This window comes from Dipodomys spectabilis, unplaced genomic scaffold (assembly GCF_019054845.1).
Source record: "Dipodomys spectabilis isolate Male_0828 unplaced genomic scaffold, ASM1905484v1 ptg000215l, whole genome shotgun sequence".
In the NCBI taxonomy this organism is placed as follows: Eukaryota; Metazoa; Chordata; class Mammalia; order Rodentia; family Heteromyidae; genus Dipodomys; species Dipodomys spectabilis.
The window spans coordinates 5,730,332-5,750,872 of record NW_024870892.1 but is presented as its reverse complement, the minus strand read 5'-3'; the positions used below and the strand labels follow the sequence as shown (position 1 = coordinate 5,750,872).

Here is a 20,541-nt window from a genome sequence, read left to right as displayed (position 1 = left end):
AGATCGGGCCACCCAGCGACTCAGCCCAGAGACTCATCTCTCCTGAGGGAACTTGCGAGGCAAGCTAGCTGCCAGCCCCCAAAGAGTGTAGTAGCACCCTGTGAGTGTTTGTGTGTGTGTGTGTGTGTGTGTGTGTGTGTGCACATGTGCCTGTGTGCATCCATGTGTCTGCAAGCTCAGATATGCACCCAGGACATAGAAAAGGAAACAGTGAATTGCTGAACTTTAATTTTATACTACAGGCTCTAGTTATTTTTGAAAGTCATTTTTCCATTTGATTAAAATGTCCAAAATCAATACCTTGACTGGTAGATTTATTATTAAAAGGACATTAGAATGTGTAAAGCCCTCAGGTGCTCATAATTTGTACCTCCTTGCTCACCGGTACACACTCTACACTGTAACAGTAAATGTCCCAAGCCCGAGAACCATGGGTTACATTTCCCACCCAAGGCATAAAGCTGTCTAATAAATTATTGCTGTTTATGCATGAGTCTACTATGGACTGTTTCTACCTGAATCTTATAGAAAGAATGCTTCCTTCTCCTCCAGTATTTCACAGAACTCTTTGCATTTCTGCCTGTGTTATCTCTTGCAGCCACCCTGTTCTTCTTGCTCCCTTCCACTCCTCTTCGGATTTCCCTCAGAAAACATTTCATTCCTCCTCATACTTCTTCTTCTACATTGGGCAATGATGGCATACCCACACGTGAGCAGCTTCTCATTAGCCAGGATGTATTCTGGGGGTTGCACGGTGGGTCGGAGCTCAGAGTCTCTGCTTCAGATGATGTCCTGGCCTGGTACAAACACTAGGAACTATGACCGTCACCCCTGTGCACTCCGAGGGAGGAGACCCGTGTCTTCACAGGGCAGGAAAGCAGCTGAGGATCAGGCATTCTAGAAAGCCCTCCTGAGAGCAGCATTATTGCACTCATGCAGCCAGAGCCGGCATGGCCTGGGCCCTTCCCAGCTCTGCCTCCCAGGCCACTGCATGGCCAGCTTTACTTTACCTGGCCATACTTGGCTGCCAAGTGCAAAGGGGTCCAGTACTGATTGTCTGCTGTGTTGAGGTCACCTCCGTGTTCCAGAATAAGGGACACTACTTCCTGGTAGCCACTTGTACATGCCATGTGGAGCTGTGATGAGAAGACGTTTTGTTACCCAACATGAAACACTAGGGACATTAGTAACAGTTTAATCCACCATTTAAAGAAAGTGCTTTAATAAAATATTGGATCTGTGATTCAGAGAGCTAGACAAAGAACACACACTTATTATTTGTTCTCTGTAGGTGTCATCACATTCTTTGAAAGTCATACTCTCAATTGTTGATCAATGTAAATTATTTATTATTATTTTCCTTCTTTGCAGTAGGCATGTATCCAATGTATCCATCCCAGAGCTCCTTTTGGCTGTGATCTGAGGATCTGAACATGAAGAATGCACTAATTCCATAGCTCCCTGCTTCTTGCTCACAGGGGGAAGGCTGAGTTCTGGCTCTGGTATACCAGTACTGCCCTGAGTACAGGAGCTGGGGTTCAGAATCAGACGGGAACCTGAGAAAGGCTCTGGAAGGGGTCAGTGAGTCTTGGCAGGCTTTATAACAGTTCTGTAGCTGCTAAGAATTTTTAACATTTTCAGATGGGTAAATTTCATTTTGAAGGTATCAGCCTTTCTCAGCAAACTATAATTATACTTGACTTAAATAAGGTTCCTAAGCAATCCTCTGATTTTACTCCACAAACATAATATAAAAGAAACTATCAAGTTAGGAAAAAATAATAAGTTAAATTTAGTGACATGTATACCACCTTCTAGGACTGGTAGCAACGACTCCATAGCATTTTCTTCTGTACAAAGACCAAAGTTCAATAAAATTAAAACAAAAGCTCATTAAATATACTTATTGGTGGAATTCAGGGAAACATTCGTTTTTGTACCTTTATACCCTTATACTTACACTCTTCAATCTGCAATGTATAGTACTATATTTCTTATACTTTCAATTGGTTAGATGAGAAATGATTTGTCTACTGAAAGCTCCTATCCTAAGAGGCCAAGTTTTCCATATATCTGCCCATCGATTTCTGTCTACAAAATCATCTGCAGCATTCCATCCAGTGGTCCACATGGCTTTTAGAAATATATTCTTATTATACTTGTTCTTCTAGAGTATGAAAGTTTCACCCATTTCTAATTTATTCTTCATGATTCAAATAATCAATACATGATGGGTAGCTTCCTCTGAATGCAGTAGCCTCCGGGTTTCAGGAGGTCTTTTGTGTTAGTATGAAAGTGAATCTATATGACTGAGTCAAGAGTGGGCCTATCAGTGGGTGAACCACGGGCACTAATGACACCAAGGCCACAGGCCAACCCCTGTGGAGAGGAGACAATTCTCACAGGGAAAACTTAAGTCTCACCAGCTGCAGCCTCTTGATGTACCTTGTCTGCTTTACGATTTTTAAATAAGTCATTGCTATGTGGAAAGTAATATTTATGTTTCAATCTCGGCTAGTTCTTCAGTAGAGAAGCAGTAGAAAGGAATCCACATAGGCCAAGAGGTTGCTATCTTTTGTACCTTCTTCAATGGTGATATACCTCATGACTTTGTTCTGATCCAACAGAGAAAATTGTACCCTGTTTGTGTGCAGAGACACAAACCAGCCCCAGCATCTTGCTAGAAAGGCTGCCCAGACCACTGGCTGCAAGCAACACCAACAGAGGCTGAAAAATTCATGTCCAGTGAAGGTTAAATCGGGAACAGCAACAAACGAAACCCAAATCATGTATTTTCTCTGTTACAAGAGAGAAAAGAATGTTTATGAAAGGTCATCATTGTAAAACCTCAGTAGTTAGTCTTTATCTTGATTTCAGTTGACAGTCACCATATGAATTACAAATAGCTAAGCCACTCAAGATATAAAGTTTCCACATTAAAAAGGACACATGTTTTGGTGTCTGAAATGGAATTTAGACTCCTACAAGTTGAATCTTTTACTACTACTATCTTTCCTAATAGCTGGTTTTCCTTGTAATTCTCTGCAATATTTCTATTATGTTTTAAACACTGTTATAACTAGAGACCTATGGTCAATTCCAGATAGCCAAGGAAAGTATGGAATAAAATAATAACTCTTGGCTTATGGGGAGGTGGCTGACATTGTAATCTTTAATTTGAGCTCTGACAGACCCAATTCTGTGGTAAAATAGTTGAGTACCAGTGTCTCAGTAATACATACACTAGCTATTGAAGGGATATTTCCAAAGAGAATTTATACACTCAAACTCAGGAATTTATTTTTAGATGCTTTGGAAGATGGTATTTGTAAAAACAAACCCCATATTTGCCGAAGCTTGTGTTTATCTTTAAGAATATTAGTAAAAACTAAGACATTTTTACAAAACCCTTACACTCCATTTGGTTTTTCTGTGGCTTCTTCAAATAAATATGCACAGAATCAACATGACACCGCTTTCCTAGAAGTGCAGAATCACAGAGCCTTTTGTTGGGTAGCCTGACTTTCACGTAACAGTATAGCAGTGTGAAAAATTATGCCTCATTTTGAACCACAATTGACCTGCCAACTCAAGATATAGAAATCAGTCTGTGAACAAAAGTGTTTTGTTATCCTGTCTCCAAAAATAGACAGAAAGGCACAGCACACCCTTCAGAAAAGAAACTCCAGCAGTGAGCTATTCGCACAAATAGGTGGGCCCTTCATGGATGCTGGGAATGGAGGACTGAGCTGTGGGGCCACGGCAACTTCCTTGTCTGGTTTGTACTGTCACATTCTGTTTAGTGGCTCAGAGACAGTCATCATGGGATTTAGTCCTGACAGAACAATCACTGGCAATTTTCTCTTTTGAATCAGAGCAAAGTCACGAGGTACATCACCATTGAAGGAGTTACAAAAGATAGCAACCTCTTGGCCTATGTGGATTCCTTTCTACTGCTTTGCTACTGAAGAACTGGCTAAGATTGAAACATAAATATTACTTTCCACATAGCAATGGCTTATTTAAAAAATCATAAAGCTGAAGTAGTTTCTAGTACACGGCTGAGAGGGCTCTATTCTGCTTCGTTCATGGCAGGCATTCTTTTAGGACTTGCAATAAGTGAATCATTTAAATAGCCACTCCATTCTTCCCAGGTCATCCCTTCTGGGGTACATCAGCCAGCTCCCAGATTCTGAGTCTAATGAAGAACTCACCACCACCTCCCTTTGTGAGCGTGCTCAGCAGTGTTTGGAGTCCACCATTCCTCCTTCTTGACTCTCAGAACCTCTCATTCTCTTGGCTTTCCTCCTACCTCCATGTTTATTCTTCTGATTTCACTTCTTGGATTCCCTTCTTCTTCCCTCATCTCAGTCTTAAATCCTGCTTCCTCCTTCTGCCTCCACTAGTAAGGCTATAATACTATGTTATACTAATGCTCTACAAATTCTTTCATCCATTGGGAAATCTTTCCCGATTTCCAGATTTCAATGTCCCAACACAAACTCAGCCCCTCCACTGGCTAGCTAAGAGACCCTCAGACAATATGGCAAATACAGGTCTGTATTTCTTTCTCCAAAGATGGTCTGTTGCCAGACTTCTCTGTATTGTTTGATGTCAGCTTTAACACTCTGAAGTCTTCTCCAGGTCCCGTGTCACACCCATTGGGAGCTCCACTGCGGCTTACAGGGTCTCCTGCTGACACCACCGGGGGGGGGGGGGGACTTCTAACCTGAAACACCTTGGGTTCCTTCCACTACCACCTGACCCTGAGCAAAGCCACTGACCTCACTGGAAAAGCTGCCAAACTGAGCTCTGAGCCGCACCCTGACCCTGTCCTCAACACAAACAACACAGACAGCAATCTTTTGAAATCTGAAGTGTCTCTTATAGAACTTTCCAGTATCTCTTTACCTCCCTCAGAGCAAGAGCCAGAGTCTTCCAAGGTCCACAAAATGCTGTGTGGTCTAGACCCTCTCTGTGCTGGCTTGACTTCAGCCAAAGAGGCGATATCCTAAGTGTTTTATATGTTATTTTTCACATGTTGCTGTGGCTTTCAAGTTTTCTAGGATGGGTATGTAGTACTTTTATGATCAGAAATGCATATTACTAAATGGGTAATTGTGTCCACTTGTATGTTTTAGAATCAACTTGCTCCATCAATTTAAACCATGTCTGGGTAAAATGTACCACTTACCAGTGTCACTCCTTCATCATTTTTCTCATTAACATTCCCTCCTGATGACAGGAAGTGTTTGACATCTGTTAACATATTCAGTGGTCTCTGAAGCTTCATCTGGCGCAGTGAAGTCAGATCTACTCCTGGGAGAGAAAGAATACTGCGTTCAGTCCACACAAAGAGCTACAGCTGAGCACCAAGGATCAGGGTCAGTTGATCCCATGTTCTTTCAACAAACTCTTTCAAGAAGCCCTTCTTTCCCTATGAGCTCTCATTGTTACAGTTTCTATGTCTAACTAGATTGTAGTCTTTAGGGGAAAAGTCTAGTGTTGATCAGAGTTCTAAAGCTGTTACCAGGCTGTTGTCAAATTTGGAGGTTTTCTGGGAATATCTGTTCTGATATGAAAGACCACTATACACTCATCAAAGTAGTTCAAACTACTTAAATAGAAAGAAATTTTTGGATGTAACTTTTGCTCACTCATTTTTTTTTCTGGTCAAAATTGTCAATCCTAAAAGAAATATCATGTACTGTAGTAAAAAAATGCACTTCAGTTTAAAAAGAAGAGAATACTGAATATCCCCAGTAGTTAACAGCAATACTGGGTCAATGTTAATTGCTTAGTTGGTAAATACACCATGGCTATGGCAGTGTTGGAATTAGAGTTGCTCTGAGGACCCTGTTGGAGGATTCTCTTTGCTACCTTTGAGATATTCCTGACCGAAACTACTTCAAAAAAATGTTTAAAGGATGCTGCCTTTGAATATTGCATGATTATTCACATTAAGAAAGGTAACTAGCATTGAGTGAAGTACTTAGTCATTCTCCAGTGAGGTGAGTGATTTATACATAGAAGGTTCATGTGCCGGGCTCGGGTGACTCACATCTGTCATCCTAGCTACTCAGGAAGCTGAGATCTGAGGATCACAGTTCAAAGCCAGCCTGGGCAGGAAAGACCGTGAGACTCCTATCTCCAATAAACCACCAGAAAACCGGAAGTGGTGCTGTGGCTCAAGCGTTAGAGTGCTAGCCTTGAACTGAACAGCTGAGTGACAGCACCCAAGCCCAGAGTTCAAGCCCCACAACAGACAAAAAAAATTTTTTAAAGGCTCATGTGTGCTAACTTCTTACTCTCATAGCATTTCTTTTAACCTGAACTGCGATGACAGCTTCACCTCAGGGGTACCTTGTATCTCTTCATTCATCATCTATCTTCCTGTTCCTGGCCTGCCTTGTGGACAAAGCTGGGTTTTACAGAGAGGAGGCATTCTGTTTCCAAGTGAAGGTGAGGAAGGAGGATTACAAATGATGATGGTGTTGAGCGAAAGGATAATGATGATGGTGATGGTGATGATGGAAATGATGATGATGGGCATGAAAGTGGAGATGGAGGGTGACGACAGTAATGGTGATGGTGGATGTGATGGCTGAGATTGTGGTGATGACAATTATCAGGTGATGGTGAGAATGGCGATGACCATGGTGGTGATCATGACAGTTCAGGTGCTGATGACGGTGTTGTTCATGGTAGGTATCATGATGCCTTTGACGGTGAGGATGCTGATGTGGGTGATGAGGCTGTGCTGATAATGGCAGCGGTAGCATTTCCCTCTCAAGGTGTTCCGTGTGAACAACCCTCTCAGCACTTCCCATCTCGTACAGGAAGGGATCATGGTTCCCTGACACCGCACATGCAGGCATGGTGCTGGGTCCACACTCCTCAGGTGCTGCTCGGAGGTCTGCAGCCGCAAGCCAACTTCTGGGAAGTCACCTTACCTATCTGGGTTTTAGGATTATTAGTCAATGAGTCAAATATGAACACATTCAACACTCTTCCCTGGGTGGAGGCCACCAGGAGCAGGTGCTATTACTTTCCCTGTAGAGCTCTTCACCCCTGTGTAGTCTATGTTTTACGTTTGAGCATGGGGTGGGGCGGTGGGGGGGGGGACAAAGAATAGAGGAGACAATGGGCTAGCATTTGTCTTTAGTGCCACATGCATTTGGTGACTGTTGGTTTCACTGTGGGCAGGCCAGTCCTCCTGTGTGTTGGTTCACAGAATGGGTGGACGGCCTCAGGAGCTGGTAGGAGGATGAGTGGAAAGAGCCAAAACCATGGTAAGCACTTGGTAAACATGAGCTGTGGTTATCAACCGCAGATGACAACAGAGCTGGCGCCTTTCGTTCAGGTGAGTCTTTCTGTGCAATAGGGACTCACATAGTATCAATGTGAAGCCAGATGAAAGATTTGGATCATGCAACTTGTTGCAAACCATCTTTTCAAGGCCAACCGGTGAAACAGAAGCCCACTTACCATCTTCCTCAGTCTTGAGCATGTATCAGAAGAACTAGCAGATTCTCCTACTAAAGGAATTAGAGGCCTGCTACAAACCAATTAAAACTATCACTACATTCCCCCTTTTTTGAGGTGTTTGACATGCAATTTAATTTGTGTGTGTGTGTGTGTGTGTGTGTGTGTGTGTGTGTGTGTGTTCCAGTCCAGGGGCTTGAGTGTGTGTGTTCCAGTCCAGGGGCTTGAGCTCAGGCCTTGAGTGCCATCCCTGATTTTTTTTTTTTTTTGTGCTCAAAGCTACCATTTGGGCCACAACTCCACTTCCAGCTTTTTTTGGGTGTTTCATTAAAGATTCTCACAGACTTTTCTTCCTGTGCTGGCTTCGAAAAATAATCTTCAGATCTCAGCCTCCTGAGCAGCTAAGATTCTAGGTGTAAGCCACCAGCTCCTGGCTTTAATTTTCAAAGTATTATTTCTTGGACATCAGCAATCCCTTTTGCATCAGAAGTATAAGAAGCCATTTATATCCCCTTATTTTGTTAAATGTCATAATATCGCAGTGTTTGTTGCAAACTGAATGGGTCCTTTTGGGAAATGATTTAATCACATAATTAAAATTAAATGACAGAGCAGCCCAAAGATGAAGGACACGCAGTGAAACAGAGGACTGAGACACTGCTCATCAGGACTCAACCTGTGGCCTCTGCAGTGAAGATATCACAGGTATTGCTATGACACATTACTCTTTTAATTAAGGGCTAAAAACTGAATCAAATATGATATCAATTAAGAAGTATGTTTAGATTTTTGTTTTATGTCCAAAAATCTTTTTGGCAGTAGTATGTAAATGACTAAATTGGTTGTTCATTACACTTGAAGAAAGTCAAGCAATTGGACTTTAGGCCACAGGACATCTATTTGGTAATGAGTAATGGATAAGGGGTATTTTTTTCCTAATATATTGTCATTTTTATACTCATTTTGGAAAAAGAAATTAACCCCAGGCCTGCTTAGATTTATTCTTGTAAGAGAAAGCTGGCATTCCTTTTCACTACGAAAATAGAAGAAATAAAGCCATTCTCCTGGAATTCCTAAGTTCTTAAATGTGATGCGGTGGCCCATACTGCCTTATTGTACTTGATAATACTTAATAGAAACTGACATTCTGTTAACGGCTCACGTCAATCTGAACCTGTCAACTTTCTTTAACTCTCCTCAGAAGGAAAACTCTTTCTTTGTGTGTGGTTCTCTGCACTGGCTGTACCATGGCTGCACCATGGCTATACTGTGGCTGTACAGTTGTGCTGTAATATCCTGAGGTAAATGCCTCCCCCCGCCCCTCCCCAGGGACCACGGTCCTTTCTCCATAGTTCCTTCATACCTGCTCTGGGCCAGCTATCTAGACATCACAGGATTCTGAAAACCAACCCCCCTCCCTCCAGGTTTCCCAGCCCTACTTGGGTTAGTGGTACTGTCATACACTGTGAGATCTTTCTGAAGTGACCATAGAGCAGATTGTCCCCTCCTTCTTTAGAGTATCAGATATGCCTGTCTCAATTTTTTTCATCATTTTGTTTCTGAATCATCATTTGGGTACAAATGAAATACCTCCAAAGAGCCCTCTGTCATTTGTTGTGATACGACACATGTTGGGACTGTAATATGCATTTCTTTACCTCAGAGAATTAGGCTTCATGGGCATAATAAGCCCCAGACTCAGGCAGACTCGTGCAGAGTTAGGCAGACAATGGGAAACGAACACATCCTGGCCTTAGATCCTTAACCTAGCCCTGCCTCTGAACCTGGACAGCATGCATCCCTGGGGACTGTCCTCAACAATTTGGCAGGACCAAACACAACGTTGTGTGAAGCTGAAAAGCACAGCGTAGGAATGCATTGTGAATAAATTCCATTAAACAAAAGAAATACGTGGGATTATCCTAACCAGATGAATCAGGAGTCCTCTGAAAGACAGACAATTGTAATGATTAAGGTACAGAGACAAGCTTTGGACATGATGCACTTACCCAAATTAGAAAGGCCGCAGCTTTACCTTAGCAACAGCATGATTGGTGAAGGAAGGGATCACAGTGGAGAGGTATCAAAGAAGGACACTCTGGGGCTTGGTGGCAATTATACACGATGCATTAGAGAAAGCACATGTTCTGATACTAGCCTTCCATGCTTTTATGGAAAAGGAGTGAATACAGAGTATGAAAGGACAGTAACAGCTTTCATGCTGGACATGCTATTTCAAATCATCTGACCTCCAAGTCAAGATGCATATTAAAAACAAATTTCCCATAGAGGCTAAAGGTCTTCACAACAATAAAGCCTGAGCAATAATCCTGGGAATGAGACAGTGGTAACAACATGAGCAAAAGAGTGGGGTCACTCAGACATTGTGCAATGAGGAAAAGGAAGGTCTCCAGGAAGGCTGACACTGAGGGACCCAAATGGAATCGGGGCATAAAAGGCAGCATGGAAAGAGGCTCACAGAGAGGGAAGGAAAACTGCAGAAAAACCACCAGAGAGTTTTCTGGCTGGATGGCTGAGGCTGATGACCGCCGAAGAAACATAAGGTTATAAGGAGAAGAAAGAAATGGCCCTGGTATAGAAAGTTCTGGAAGGCTGAGAAAGGTGGGCTGTGGGTAGGAAGCTCTCTGGCAGAAGTTGCTGGGGCATTCCAAGTGGCTGGCAGGATAGGAAGCTGAATGCCAGCAGCAGAGTCACGGGGCAGGCAGGCCGAGCTTTCCCCCTAGGGCCTCGTGGCCGGTGGGGTGTGATGTGTGCCCAGTCAGAGAAGTATCAGCTTTGACGGGGGCCCTGGTATTATATACGTGTGCATATGTGAATATATACATGTGTGTATACATGTACATGTAAATATGTACATATGTATGTATACACACACACGCAAACACACACACATACATGCTGATACTCTTCCCACATCATCTTGATCTCTGCCCTCACTGCTTTTGTCCCTAGGCACTTCATTTCAGAATTGATTGCTTTTGCTGTGCTCCGGCTGGTTTGCCTTGTGTGAGAGATATGGCATCCGTCAAAGGCTCAATCAGCCCTTCTGACTGGCCCATTTTACATCTCAGAAGCCTAGGTGGGGAGCTGAGGTTAACTGCTCAGGCCCAGGTTAGCGGCGTAAGCTGGAGTGACAGTACAATTAGGGCCGGTGACGAGGGATCTTCCATGTAATCAGCTCGCTGGGGACCTCGCCTGTTCCCCCTGCCATCGTTGCAGCAGACAGCACAGCATCTACCAATTTGCAGCAGCAAGAGGCACCATGGGAAGGATTCAGGCTCGGCCGCTGCCCGGTGATGGCCACCCAGGGTTGAAATACCAAGGGCCCAAGAACAGCAATCTCCTCAGTGTGCAAAGTGAGAGATTTGTGAGGACATCAGCCTAGGCTGCTGCCACAGATAATTCCACACGTGCTCCACGGAGAGGGCCAGGGAATAAATGGAGGTGGACAGTGTTTACATGGAACTGTGCAGTTGCAGGACAGAGACTGACAGATGCAGAAAAAGCCCAAGCAGGGTGGGGGAAGGGAAGGGAGGGGAGGGCAGATGGAAGAAAAGGCCCAGCCAGGACAGCAGTACTGACAAAAGGAAAATGGAATTAAAAACTGTAGAGATATCAAATTGAGTTTGTTCCAGAAAATTTGTTTCTTACAAACTGATTATAGCAGCCACACTCATGACAGATTTTCTCCTGGTCAATCAGAGTTGGGAGCATCCTCCTATTTTTGTTCCTTTTTTTTTTTTTTAAATCAACCTTCCACAGTAATACACCTATTTGGGGGCTTTCCCTTGGCTAGATCATATCAGCTGTGCACATACCAATATTTCCTACCAAACAAAACCTTCTACTGACTTGGAAAGATGTAGAAGGATGTTGATGTATTTGCTAGCAGATATTCAATTTTCTTTTCTAAAAGGAAACATTTAGGACTGTGGCTTTCAAAATTCAGACCAATATGAAAAGCAGAAAACAGGCATAAAACTAGCTCGCCAAGGAAGCACAGCCACATTATTTCTGATGTGGCAGCTGGAAATCTATTTTATTTATATACAGACAAGAAGTGCACAGAGTTAATGTGCCAGCTTCATGGATTTGGAGCCAAGTCCATTCCCAACAGCACAATCTCTCTTTTTTCTCTCTTGATTATGATGATGATTACATGGTTGTTTTTGTAATAAGCAATCGTCATCGGTTCTTACTCTCTTGACTAGTTTTTCAGCCTACCTCAAGTACATATGGTGGTCAGCATTGTGCACTAAGTTTTTCCTGAAAATCTAGAACCGTGACCTTCCTCGCAAGTTGTTCAGGGGACATGGACATTAACCTTCAGCCAGGAAATCTTGGCTTCAAGCATCCTTCCCTGTATACTGCTTTGACCTTGCCTGGGTGACCTTCAGCTTAGGCAGCCTCATATGCGTCAAGGCAAACCTCTCCTCCCCTGCTTTTGTGAACCAATGAGACCTTGTGCTTATGAATTCGTGACTGCCAAGTACTAATTATTCTTTTAAGCCCTCCTAAGAATAAACCTTGTAAGACAAGCAAGTGCAGGAGATTAAGCAGGCGGAGCACAGGGAGGATGATGGGACCACTTCCCTCAGTGGTGGGAAGGGGAGCTTCACTGGGCCAGGGCCTCTTCCAAGTGGAACCTTCCTCTGAGCAGGGTCATCTTTGTAAAGCACTGTCTCCTCCTCACTGTCATCTGTACCTTACCAGCAGGGCAAAGGAAGGCGTGTGTGGCTCTCCACTTTCTCGCCAGCCATGTCACTCCCCGGGATTCCAGGGCCTCCTACTCTCCCACCCCCAACAGGGCTGAGTCATGAATTACATGCTGGCTCCGTGTAATTAACTCCCCTGTCCCTGTCAGCCACCTGTCGGAGCTCAGCCCCGTGTCTTTCTGGCTCACATTGTGACAGCCAGGGGCTCTCTTCTGCGGATGCTCTGGCTGCTCAGTATCACGGAGCGGATGAAGGCAGGCCGCACACATGGCTCCGCTTGTGATGTCAATGGTTTCCCATTTGACTGGGACCCCACACTTTGGGGAGAAAACACTTGAGATGACCTGGCTCCCATGATCTCGAAATTCCACTTTGTGTGGGCTCACTGCCCTTCCTGAATAGTTCATAATTACAAACACTGTCCTGCTAATTACACACCTCACATGCTGCTCAGCTTCCCTCCACCACTGCCTTCTAGGTTTCTGCCAGCTTGTGGAAAGCAGCCTCAAGGACTGCACAATTCAATGCAAAAAGTGGGAAGGGAGGAAGGAAGGGCCATATTCACTGACTCGTGGTGGAAATGTCAGTGTGAATGCACAGCAGCATACCTATGAAGATGAACAGGTATGTATAGTTCCACAATGTATTTATTTCTAGGTTTTTATTTATTTTTCCCCTCAAAAAAGTTCCAGCCTACCATTTTCATCCAGATAGGTCAACAGGATAGAGCTGGATTCTGTCCCTTCGAGAGCATAATCTAGGGGGATGTTTCCGTTGACGTCCTGGAGAAGAACATCGGCCCCAGACTGTAGGAAAAAGAAGGAAAAACAATGGCATTATACATATCAGGCAGGCAAAAAGCAGACGCCACGCTTCATTCAGCCCAATCGGCAATCAGTGGCCAGATATAGTTTGTGTTCAATAAAACCCTGAAGAATCATGGAGGAAGTCAGAATCATTTTGCAGGGAACTATATTAAACTATGTGGTGACACTTAGGCTCACAAAGCATTCCAGCGAGCACAGGACGTCATGGTCTGGCTGCATCTCCATCCCATTGCTAGGCAGGTAGAGCAATGGCTCCAAGCGGAGGTGAGCCCCGTACTGTTGGCTGCTGCTTGGTGCCCTTGGCTTATGCAATCTTCAGAACATCGGAGCTGTGAACTCCTAATGACCAACTGGAAATAGTAAGTTCCTTACTTCAGAGAAACTTCGTGGAACTGTTCTTGTGCCACAGTGACTTAGGGTTTATGCTAACGGTTCCCAGTGGGTTTTTCTCTCCTCCCAAACTATTCTCTACTGAAAAGCAAAACCCGTGGCCACTAAGGGCCTGATGAGATGAATTAGGTTGGCTATGCCACATCTTTTAAACCCAGAGTGACATTTTTGGGGGGGTCCAGTTGTGGGCCTGAAACTCTGGGCCTGGGCACTGTCCTTCAGCTCTTCAGCTCAAGGCTAGTGCTGTACCACTTGAGCCACAGCGCCACTTCCAGCTTTTTTTTTCTGCTTATGTGGTGCTGAGGAATCGAACCCAGGGCCTCATGCACGCAAGACAAGTGCTCTACCACTGAGCTACCTTCCCAGCCCCTCAGAGTGACATTTTTTGGTGGCACTCCTGGGAACTGCTGTGCTTCTAACCTCTCTGTACATCCAGCTTAGAGGCAAAGGAAGTTTTGCACTAACTCTTAGGCATTGGTCATAGGAAGCATCTCCACTGCTCATTATTGTTTATTGAGCTCCCTGCTCAACTTACACATGGCTATGAGCCCATCTCTAAGGGCAGGGGATGAACACACACTCCTTAGTCCCAGCAGGAGTATCTGCTCCTGGCACGTGCTTTTCCTGTATTCTTCCCAATTCTCTTGCTCACAGAAGTAGTCAATTCCTTTTCAATAATGAATAATTATTTATCTTCAGCCCATTTTGTTAAAATAACTGGCAGAGATCCTTTTGGTTAGAGTCTAACAGAGCATTTTCAGGAGTGGAGAGGCTCATGGACCTCAGCTCCCAGATAGAGTCTGGGGCTTGGTGCATTCGTGAACATGAGTAGTCTTGTGAGATTCAGGCTGGTGGTGAGTGTGGTGTGATTGATGCAGCAGTTAACTTTACCAGGCTCTCACTATGCTTGGCTATCTATCTCTGTGTAAATTCTACAGAAATAATAACTACAAGGACGGTAGTGTCACATTGAATATAAATAGGAAGGAAGGAAGGAAGGAAGGAAGGGAGGGAGGGAGGGAGGGAGGGAGGGAGGGAGGAAGGAAGGAAGGAAGGAAGGAAGGAAGGAAGGAAGGAAGGAAGGAGGAAAAGAGAGGGAGGGAGGAAGGAGGGAAAAGGAAGGAGTGAAGGAAAGAAGGAAGGGAGGGAGGGAGGAGAAAGGGAAGAAGGGAGGAAGGAAAGAAAAGGAGGGAGGGAAGGAAGGACTGGGAAGGAAAGTGATAGAAAGAGAAGGGAAGAAAAGAATAAGGAAGAAGAAAGTAAGGAACGAAAGAGGAAGAGAAGGAAAAGGAAGGGAAGGGAATGCTGAGGTGAAGAGGAGGGAAGGAGAGAGGAGCGGAGGGGAGGACAAGACAGAACTAGTAGCCAAGTTCTAACCACTGGTCTTCGGAAAATGTGAGAGCACACCTGTGAGTTCTCTGCACCCTCACTCTGCCACAGAGTCGATTCCTCAGGTCCTTCCTCTCACTTCTGGATGCCTGTGGCTTCTAGTTCTTTCTGTGCTTTCCCCAAAACCTTAGTCTTCCTGTGTCCTACTGTGAGGGAGTTCAGAGCTCCCGCAGGAATACAGCAGGGATTATTTTATGCCATCGCCTACAGAACTTATACTTGGAGATAATGTCTTGACAAAAAAGGGCTGGCGTAAAGCTAAGAATGGAGACTCCTTGGCAGGCTGCAATAAATGATTTTGGCATGTGCAGCTTTAGCAATTTTGAAGTTATTTATAGGAATCCAGACAATTTCTAAAGGCAAAACCTGCCCCTTTGGGACGCAGGGATCCCAAAACTCATTTCTGCACTGACACAAGCAGACCTCGAGAGGAAAGCAAGGGTCTCCTTCTCAGCAGGGTACAGCAGGTAAGTGTTTCATGGCAGAAACACAAAAGAATCCGCATATGGAATAAATTAGGAGAGCTGGTCTACACTGAGTGCCTGAAAATGGCCCAGAAGCTTGCTGACATCTCACACGTACACACATGCCACATTCTCCCCTCTGCATGAGTTCACGTTACTGCAGCATGTTTTTGTTATTCCACTTTAAGATCACCGAGAATGCCATTGATAGGATTCATACCTGGGATATTTTTTTTTATTATTTGACCATACAGGTCAAAAGTAAATGTACGTTTTTAACGAATAATGGATCCCATTAAAACAATTTGATTGTTGCAATACAAAAGTTTTCTCAAAATGTCAAAACCTTTCTCTCTCTCTCTTCCCTCTCTCTCTCTTTCTCTCTCTCTCTGTCTCTCTCTCTCTGTCTCTCTCTTTTTCCTCCTCCCCTCTCTCTCTGTGTATGTGTTTACTGGTACTCCAGATGGAACTCAGGACCTTGTACTCTAGCACACTGTTGGTGTTCTCTCTCTTGGGCCACACTTTTAGTCTATCACTTTGTTGGTTAGCTAGAGATAAGAGTGTCCCGGACTATTCCAAGACTATAGAAATAGAATGTCCCAAACTGGCTTTGAACCATGATCCTCTGTATCTCAGCCTCCTGAGTAGCTAGGATTAGAGGTGTTAGCCATGAACATCCATCAAGATCATTTCTCTTAGTAGCTTCATGGAGTCCTAATTTGTAGCATATCAAATGGACTCTAAACCATGGACCAGAGAATTATCAAATGGACACTAATCCATGGGCCAGAGAGTTAGCACTGATAAGATACTCTACTTGATCTTATTATTTATGTTGAATGATTGTTTATCTTGCTAGGGTTAAATTCACACTCACAGTTTTCTTGCTCTACTAGTATTTTACCACTTGAGCTACACCTCCAATTCTTTTTGGTTATTTTGGAGTCTAGTGGATCTTTATGCCCAAATTGACTTTAAACTGAAATCCTTAGTCAGCTTCTTGAGAATCTAACATACAGACATGAGTTTCTGGCACTTAGCTTCTGCTAGTTTTTATTTTAAAAATAATTAGAACCCCCTAGGTATAGTAAATCAACTCCACTTTGCAAAGTGAAAGCAAATTAGTAGGTCAATTCAATATAAACGGGTAAATATGATCCAATATATTATATGCATCATGGAAATACTCCTTACTTCTTACAATTAATATAGGATGATTACAAAGCACAAAACAACCAAATGTGTCACTTGTAATATTTCCTGTCTATGATTAATTACATGCATGTGCTATTTGCTCATCTAAGGTATGTACTTGATAATCATTTGAGATGTTCATATTACATTTCAAATCTAATTCTCCTGATAGGAATCCCCTATATACATCTTCAGCTGTAAATATAAAACTCTCCTGAACTGGTGCACAGATTAACGATGCTGTCTCCTTGAAAGGCTTGACCCTTTCTGAGCATTCACATTAATTCCCTCCTGTGTTGCTACGTGCATTTGATGGGATGTCTGCTTACATTATTGTAGATGAGATGCACGAGGGTTAATACTTCAGACTAAGCCTTTCAAGTATAAAACAAGCCTAAACGTTCATGAAAGAAGAATAATAGGTTCAGGAATTACATCTCACAAATCTTAAATACTATTTTTAAATAAATGAATGCAATACTTATAAAAATACGAATGAACAGCCCTTTTTAATCTTCTTTTTTGCTTTTCTTTCCTTAAACAAGGTCTGGCTATATAGTCCAGGCAGGCTTAAAACCCACAATCTTCCTGCTCAGCCTCCAAGGTACTGGTTTTACAGGCATGTAACACCATTTTTTACTCCAAGTTTTATGTGCTGGCTGTCATTACTAGCCCATTTCTCTCTGCCAGAATAAGTTTTAAATGAAGAACAACTTCACAGTTCAAACCAACACCCGGTTTTGGGGTGCTTCATATTGAAGCCAAGCTTTGAAATTGCTAGGCAAGTACTCTACTGTAGACCTACAATTACAGACTAGTAAAAAGCATTTTATCTGTCCAATATAGATGGGGGAAATCTTTTAATTTGCTCCTGGAAAATAAATCAATCATAGCAAGATTGGTTCGCATCAGGGGAATGAGAGTACTAAATGTTACACATGAAAAATTGACACCAAGCCCTTCCTGGGAGCTGCAGTTGAGGACTTGATCGTTTCTACAGGAGCCCCTGAGCACATTTCGTCTTTAATTGTAGAAACTGCAAGGCCACTCCACTTCCAATTTGTCCTAATCTATATTTCTTAAGTCCTGGAGCTAGAACTTAACTATTTCACACACACACACACACACACACACACACACACACACACACACACACACACACACACACACACACACATACACAGCTGTGAACGATATTTCCTGCATGTCAGATGGTATTTGTACCAATATATACTTTTTCTGGCTTTTGTCAAAATTTAATCCCCATGACTACAGCTGTTAATGGTTTCCTTTGTTAACAATCCTGTAAGTCATGCTGCCATGCTAATGAAATGAGTGGATGGAACATCAACCAAGGGACACCACTCTTCTATGATGAGTCTTTCTGGTGGCTTTTTCCCCTACTGCAAGTGGAATGAGTGGTACAGAGTGCTTCCTCATGGCCACTGTGAGCCAGATTGCTTCCACTGCAGATGTTAGACAGAACCCCCACGCCTGGTGCCTGTGACTGTGGCCTTATTTGGAAATAGGGTCACTGCAGAGGCCCAGGTTGAATTTGGTTTGGCTGATGTACTTGTAAGAAGAGAAGCAAAGCAATAAAGGTGAGACAGACACGTGATGACAGAAAGAAAGATTGGGGTGATACTGTCACAAGACAAGACACGCCTGGGGTTACCAGGCATTGTAGAAGGCTTGAGAACATTCCCTCCTGAGCAGGGAGAGCTCGTGAACATGCTGACATCCCAGTAGAGGGCTTCTCGAATCTAGAACTGGGAGAAAATTAGGTGTTGGGTGTCTTAAGCCACCATTTATGTACTTTATCACGGAAATCTCGGGTCGTAAACATAGTACTCATACTGCACTGGGTGGACTGAGTGCATCAATCTCCTCCCAAGTTTGTGCATTGAGACACCACCGGTACTGACACCGCTGAGTTCATGGAGATGGAGCTTTAATGATCAGGTCAGTGCCTTTATACAAGAACCGCAAGTTAAGACGGATCGGCCTCCAGCCATGTTTAAAAATAAAAAGAACAATAGATGGTCATCAGAAGGGGGCCAAGGCACCGCTAAAGGACGGTGAAGGATCGCTGTGAACAACTCTCTACTCACACAGTTTACACCCCCGATGGAACCGGACAATTATCTCAAGAGGCAGACCGTCTGAAATGCCTGTATCTGTTCAACGGACTGAATTCATAACCAGAATCCCTCCAAAGTTTTAGGCTCAGGTAGATTCAAGGGTGAATTTTATAAATCATTTAAAGAGGAAAACAGATATCTTAGACAAGAGACTCCCGCAATTAACACCAACGACGTAACACGGTTGAGGTGCTTACGAGATCTGGCCTTAGTTCTGCAATCTGCTGATTCATGAGTAGCCCAGGAATAACTCACCTGGGCAGTTCACCGTCCTTCATAGTGCTCAGCTCCCTTTGCCCTGCATTCCTGCTCTGCCCGCACACTTTGCAGTGACTAGAAATCATACCTCTAAGTGCTCACCCTCTCACTTCAGCACATTGCAGCCACTGTGTTCTCTGCTTGTTCCCCCAAAGAACTGATACCACTTTTCAGTGTCTGGATCTGTGAATACATTTGCAGACTCATTCAGTCCTCCTCGACGGTCATTCCCACGGAAGAAGAATTGTATGGACATGGGCTGACCTTGAACCTAGTATAACACAGTGTGCCTAACAGAGACCTTCTCCCACCTCATCCCTTCCCAGCTGAAGCCTTTGAATTGTGTATGACATCTTATCGGAGGCGGAGCCACGACGTGCCCACAGAAAGCGCTGAGCAGTCAGGGGAAACTAGGAGCAGGCAGAGGCCGGCAGAGTGACATCTGATGTGCATGAAGGATGGGCCTGGGAGAGGACTTTTTCAGGACTGGCCACAATTTGCGTCTCCTACCAGAGGGGGCTGAGCTTCAAGCCATCTCCACTCTGGCCCAGAGATGGATCTTCTAGTGACTTTAGTCTGGAATAGACTTTCCACAAAGTCTCGTTGCTTGTGAGAAGAAAGAAACTAAGAAGCACATATTTTTCCTTTGGCAGGTAGAAACTAACAGATGATATAAGGGGTAATACACACACTTGGGAAGTCTGCTTATTGGGGAACTAAGCTCTTATTATCATTAAAATGTACCGTGAGCTTTTAATAACCACAGATCTTCATGGTAGTAAAATTTAAAAGCTTTATTACAACCATGAAAATTTTATAACAGTTAAGTAATATTTGAGAGCATTCGTGCATCTCTCTCTAAAGTACCCGAGTTCAATGATTTCCTACACGGGGAGAACAGAAGCATGTGTGTGTTCCACTGCTGTTGTGCTAAATCATACAACCATGGTTAGCAAAGCTAACCCTAGATCAGCTCTAAGTGATGGGTGTGAGGCACTTTAATGGTCATGCTAGGCAGAAATCCACATGCCCAGTGGGGTGATGAGGGAGAATGGCCCAGTAGCAGTGAGAACTGAGTGTGAGTCCCACCTCCCACACTGAGCAGGAAAGGCTAACAGGAAGAGGTGGATGCCAAGCCAGGAAGGACCATCTGAAAGAACCAGAAATCAGAAGGGTGGCACTGATGTGTTTTGAACAACCCTTGAAAAGCAATCTAACTTTTCCAAAGGAAAGCTAACATGAAAAGAAACAATGGCAGGTACAAAGCTACTTACTGTTAGCAGTAGGAAGCAGTGTCATAGGACAGTAAAACTGGGTCAAAAGTAATGAACATTTGCCAATACAATCAAGTAGAACAGTTCATTAATAACCTCCATATGATAAAATGGACTATCAGTGAGAATCACATTGAAGAAATATTTTAAGGCCTGGAGACACACAGGAGTCCAAGCATGTATAAAAAGTCCAGCTTCCAAGCTGTCAGCAGTCATTTTGTCGGTTTCCACATTTCTCTTCATGTGCAAAGGAGGAAGGGGACAGAATGGGAAGAGTCAGAACACATCCAATGATGTCCCAGAATTGTCTCCATGTGACCATGCCACTCGCCTTGTGTACTGTCACTCTTGTATTTGTTAGGAATCTTCCAAAAAAAATTTTA

The 20,541-nt window shown here is 43.7% G+C and overlaps 1 protein-coding gene across 1 annotated transcript in view; it reads right to left on the bottom strand.

The window, feature by feature from the left end:
- The window catches only part of Myo16 (myosin XVI), a 269,234-nt gene that overhangs the window by 210,336 nt on the left and 38,357 nt on the right, over positions 1-20,541 (bottom strand). The window contains exons 4-6 of the mRNA XM_042697004.1: positions 12,919-13,027; positions 5,195-5,319; positions 1,011-1,136 (exon numbers count right to left, since the gene is read on the bottom strand). Of these exons, the coding sequence (XP_042552938.1) occupies positions 1,011-1,136; positions 5,195-5,319; positions 12,919-13,027 (360 nt within the window). The remainder of the gene's footprint in view (positions 1-1,010; positions 1,137-5,194; positions 5,320-12,918; positions 13,028-20,541) is intronic.